This window comes from Mirounga leonina, unplaced genomic scaffold, assembly GCF_011800145.1.
Source record: "Mirounga leonina isolate KUSES-001 unplaced genomic scaffold, KU_Mleo_1.0 Mir_178, whole genome shotgun sequence".
Lineage (NCBI taxonomy): Eukaryota > Metazoa > Chordata > Mammalia > Carnivora > Phocidae > Mirounga > Mirounga leonina.
In genome coordinates, this window is record NW_023270464.1 from 5,756,213 (window position 1) to 5,760,823 (window position 4,611).

A 4,611-nucleotide genomic window follows, 5' to 3' on the forward strand; every position below is an offset into this window, starting at 1 on the left:
GGGCATCAGTTCTGCTGCTTCAAACCTTCTGAGCCTACTCCCTCATAAAGGTCATACACAGGCACTGGTACAGTATTAAACCTCCTGTCAGAAGTGAGGTGGTGAAGTGAACTGTGGTAGAGGTGAGGGACCATTGTTGACCATGGGAAACTTCACCAGAATGAGGTCCATTCCAGCTCAGGCAGCAACTGAAACCGAAGAAGCTCTCTGGTCAGAGCTCCTGCGTCCCACTGCAGCAGGAATTTTTATAATATTATAATTGTTGTGCTTTTATAATTATTTTTAAAACTGCTTTCATACGTTTTATATATAAGTGTTTTTATATCTTTATAATTGTTGTGCCCAAGCTTGTAATTTAAGTTCATGAATCTATTAAATCTAGGAGGATGAAATATGAGGATGTAATTTTCATAACCTCACAATGGCAAAAATTATGGCTCATAACCAAAGCTGAGGCAAGATTTAAATAACAGGCTCAAACATTTTCAGTATTAAAAATATCTTAAATGAATTAAATAGTTAACGCAAATAGAAAAAAATCTAAATGCAAGAAAAAAAGAAAACTAATAGAAATACAATACAAGAAATAAGGATTTTTTTTTTAAATTTGAGAGAGAGAATCAGAGAGAGGAAGATAGCACAAGCAGGGGGAGCAGCAGAGGGAGAGGGAGAAGCAGGCTCCCCACTGAGCAGGAGTCCAATGTGGGGCTTGATTCCAGGACGCTGGGATCATGACCTGAGCCGAAGGCAGACAATTAACCAACTGAGCTACTCAGGCGCTGCAAAATAAGGATTATTTTAAGAGGAATAAGGGCAGTAAATTGATTTGATAGCCATTTTTAAGTAATAAAAACAACAAATATAACTGGCACAACTCTGTAAGATGTAATCCAAAAAAACAGAAATCCATAAATTACAGAAAAAGAAGAAAATGATATACAGGAAAAAGTCCCACTAAGACATACCTGAAAGATCTGCAGGAATTACCCTAGTGAAGTGGAAGGTTAAGGAGTCCTATCAGAGGTATCGTCCTGCCAAAGGTGATGCAAGCATGAAAATCCAGAGGTAGAGAAAGAGCATGGAAAACCCTTTGAAGCCAATCTCATTGAGAAAAAATAAAGTGAGAAATGAGAAAGGTGATACAACAAATAAAAAGAGGACTCTGGAAATGTCAAGACAATATTTTAAATATGCTTTTGGTTTCAAGTGATAATAACAGTCTTAAGATAGCGTATTTAAGAAACTGTTGGCTTGAGGAACCCAGGAAGGGCTGAAGGACCACATTGGTGCAGACCAGGGATCCTGATCAGCCTTAGGAAACCTGGATCCAGAGGCTCTTACACTCACCCCTCTCTTCATAGAAGCTTCTCTGGGAGTGTCAACTTTGTTTTTGCTCAGTGTGGATCTGTTTTCTAAAATTAAAACAAAACAAAACAAAACAAAAACACAAAACAATAACAACAACAAAAACTACACACACACAACCATAGTTATGTTGCATCTTATTGTTGGTCATGAGAGACATTGCCAATTACCATCTATGGGACCCATATTAAAAAAAGAAGTCTTGGAAGGGATTTGGGTGTGGCTGCCACATGGGACCCGCCTGTTGCTGAGAGAGTGTGAGGTGGGGTCCTGTGAGAAGGGGAAGTTTTTACAGGAACACAGAGCACAGTCATCAGGGAGGGAGGGTGCCGGGCAGATAGGGAAAAATGTGTGCTAATAAATATGACAATCTTTGTATGATATGTTCTTAATGGAAAAATTAAAAAGAAACCAAAATGACCCAAAGGAAGTAGAAAACCAAAATCAATGCCCATGAAGACACTGGCAATATCATTCGTATATTATTCCAACAAAGATCTATTTGCACATGTATTGACTAAATTCAGCATTTCTCATTTTATGACCTCTCTGATGTGGCAGGGATTCCAATCTCAGTCATCCTCTTCACAGTTTACATTTTTTTGTTGGGCAATTCTGATTGTTCTCTAGGTTTAAATTCTCACACTCATCGCGTCACAAAACTCAAATTTACACACCAGTCTAGACTTTTCTCTGGGACTTTTATATCCACCCTGATTCTGGATACACCCAATTAAACATTTCCTAAGAAACTCAAGGAACTTATCTCAGAATGTTAAACTATCATCTTTCCTCTTAAACTTGCTCCTTCTCCAGTGCTCATCCACCTCCCTCCCCTCCTGCCCACCACCATCAGCTCAGCCCAAACGGAACACCTTCAGGTCACTGCTGCCCTTATTCTGGCGCCTCTCCACTACCTCTATGGGGCCTCAAAGGACACCCGCCCCGTCGGGCTCCCAGCCCTGCCCCGCCCCTCCCGTAGCGGCCAAGCCCTCGGCCTGTGGACGCGCAAGCGCAGTGGCCGGTCCCGCCGCCGCCCCGCCCCGCCCGGCTGCTGCGGAAGGCGCCGCGCGCAGCAACGCGCACTTCCTCTCCAGGAGTCCGCGGAGGGAGTGCAGGCTCGAAGAGCTCCTGGACGCAGAGGCCCTGCCCTTGTCAGACGGAGCCGACATGTCCGAACAAAGTAAGGATGTGTGCGACCCCACCTCTGCAGCCGAGGCCTCCAACTCCGAGGTGCACAGCAGTCTTGGGGTTCCCGGGGGGCTCTCCCCGCCCGCGTCTCAGGCCGCGACCCTCGCAGGGCCAGAGAGCCCTCCTTTAGGCCCGACCGACGCCCCTCTGGCCTCGCCTCCGCCCCAGGCCCCAAGCGAAGAGGGAGACCCGAAGGCTCTGCAGCAGGCCGCGGAGGAAGGCCGCGCCCACCAGGCCCTGAGCGCGGCCCAGCCCGGCCCAGCGCCGCCAGCCCCGGCCCAGCTGGTGCAGAAGGCGCACGAGCTCATGTGGTACGTGTTGGTCAAGGACCAGAAGAGAATGATCATCTGGTTCCCAGACATGGTGAAGGATGTCATCGGCAGTTACAAGAAATGGTGCAGAAGCATTCTCAGGCGCACCAGCCTCATCCTCGCACGAGTGTTCGGGCTACACCTGAGGCTGACTAGCCTGCACACGATGGAGTTTTCGCTCGTTAAAGCGCTTGAGCCAGAGGAGCTGGACAGGGTGGCGCTGAGCAACCGCATGCCCATGACAGGCCTCCTGCTGATGATCCTGAGCCTCATCTATGTGAAGGGTCGCGGCGCCAGAGAGAGTGCCGTCTGGAACGTGCTGCGCATCCTGGGGCTGCGGCCCTGGAAGAAACACTCCACCTTTGGAGATGTGAGAAAGCTCATCACCGAGGAGTTCGTCCAACAGAATTACCTGAAGTACCAGCGCGTACCCCACGTTGAGCCACCTGAGTACGAGTTTTTCTGGGGTTCCCGTGCCAGCCGTGAAATCACCAAGATGCAAATCATGGAGTTCCTGGCCAGGGTCTTTAAGAAAGACCCCCAGGCCTGGCCCTCCCGATACAGAGAAGCTCTGGAGGAGGCCAGAGCTCTGCGGGAGGCTGATCCCACTGCCCACTGCCCCCGCAGCAGTGTCTCCGAGGACTAGCAAGGTCTGGAGGCAGATATTAATGGTTTCTGACCCTCACCAGGGTGGTGGAGGGGTGGGGGTGGGACATTAGAGTATTCAGGATTTACAGTGCAGTATTTCACGTGTAACTTTAAGTTTTCAGTACAGTGCTTTTATACCTTTTAATGCAATGTTGTATTCATTTCAGTACTATTAGATAGTGTGTAGGATTTATGCATGTTTGTTTATAAGTAAGCTCGGTTGGTGCTTTCGCTTTTGTGCTACCTTTCTTGAATTTTTGTACCAGAGACGTGCTAAACTTATGAAATACATTGAGAAATTTTCCATCTTATTCTTTTATATGGAACGGATGATGTGTATTAGGGTAGACTACTTCTGGAGAGTTTGGAGGAACTCACCAGTAAAGCTGGCCTAACCAAGAGAAAAGTCAAGGCCCCTCTCTTTATGACCTCGCTGGGCACAGGAAACATCCGTGTGGAGTGCAGTGATGTGAACTGAAATGGTCTCAATGTGGGCACTTGGCACACTTTACTAAACACAAATACAACCCCACCATGAGTAAACTTTAAAGTGAACATTAAAGATTCTTGTGATACAATCATTTTTGGAAAAGTGTACTTTATCTTTTTAACAAAGTAGTATGGATTGGGAATAAGACATTTTACCAAGTGTACAAATATGATAATTTCATCTAATAGGATGGGAAAATCACTGCTCATCATTACTCATTAATGTGTGAAGTTTATGGTTTTTTAAATGTAACTTTCATGTTCAAAACTGACAAATACAGAAAAGTATAAAAACAACAAAGCAAAAATGTTCATAATTACACCACACAGAAACAAATGTTAATATTTAGAGTAAGTTCCTTTCTTGCATTTTCTACATTTTATTAAAATTAGTTGTCTCTTGTGGGTACTTAAAAGTGTATTTTCTCTTTGTCTTTAATACTTAAAACAGCCTTTGAGACAGGCACTTACTATATCTGCACCATGGAGGAAATACAGGAACAAAGTATGTAACTAACTTTCCCCAGATCACAAAGCTTAGTGAAAGGTGTTGCTAGGATTTGAACCCAGACAGAGTAAGTCCAGAGCCTACACATTTCCCGACCTG

The 4,611-nt window shown here is 45.4% G+C and overlaps 1 protein-coding gene across 1 annotated transcript; it reads left to right on the forward strand.

Moving 5' to 3' along the window:
* Nucleotides 1-2,424: 2,424 nt before the first annotated feature.
* On the forward strand, nucleotides 2,425-4,096 carry NDN (necdin, MAGE family member). The gene has a single exon (XM_035023959.1). It carries the CDS (start codon nucleotides 2,536-2,538, stop codon nucleotides 3,511-3,513), a length of 978 nt encoding a protein of 325 aa, XP_034879850.1. The 5' UTR covers nucleotides 2,425-2,535; the 3' UTR covers nucleotides 3,514-4,096.
* Nucleotides 4,097-4,611: the final 515 nt, after the last annotated feature.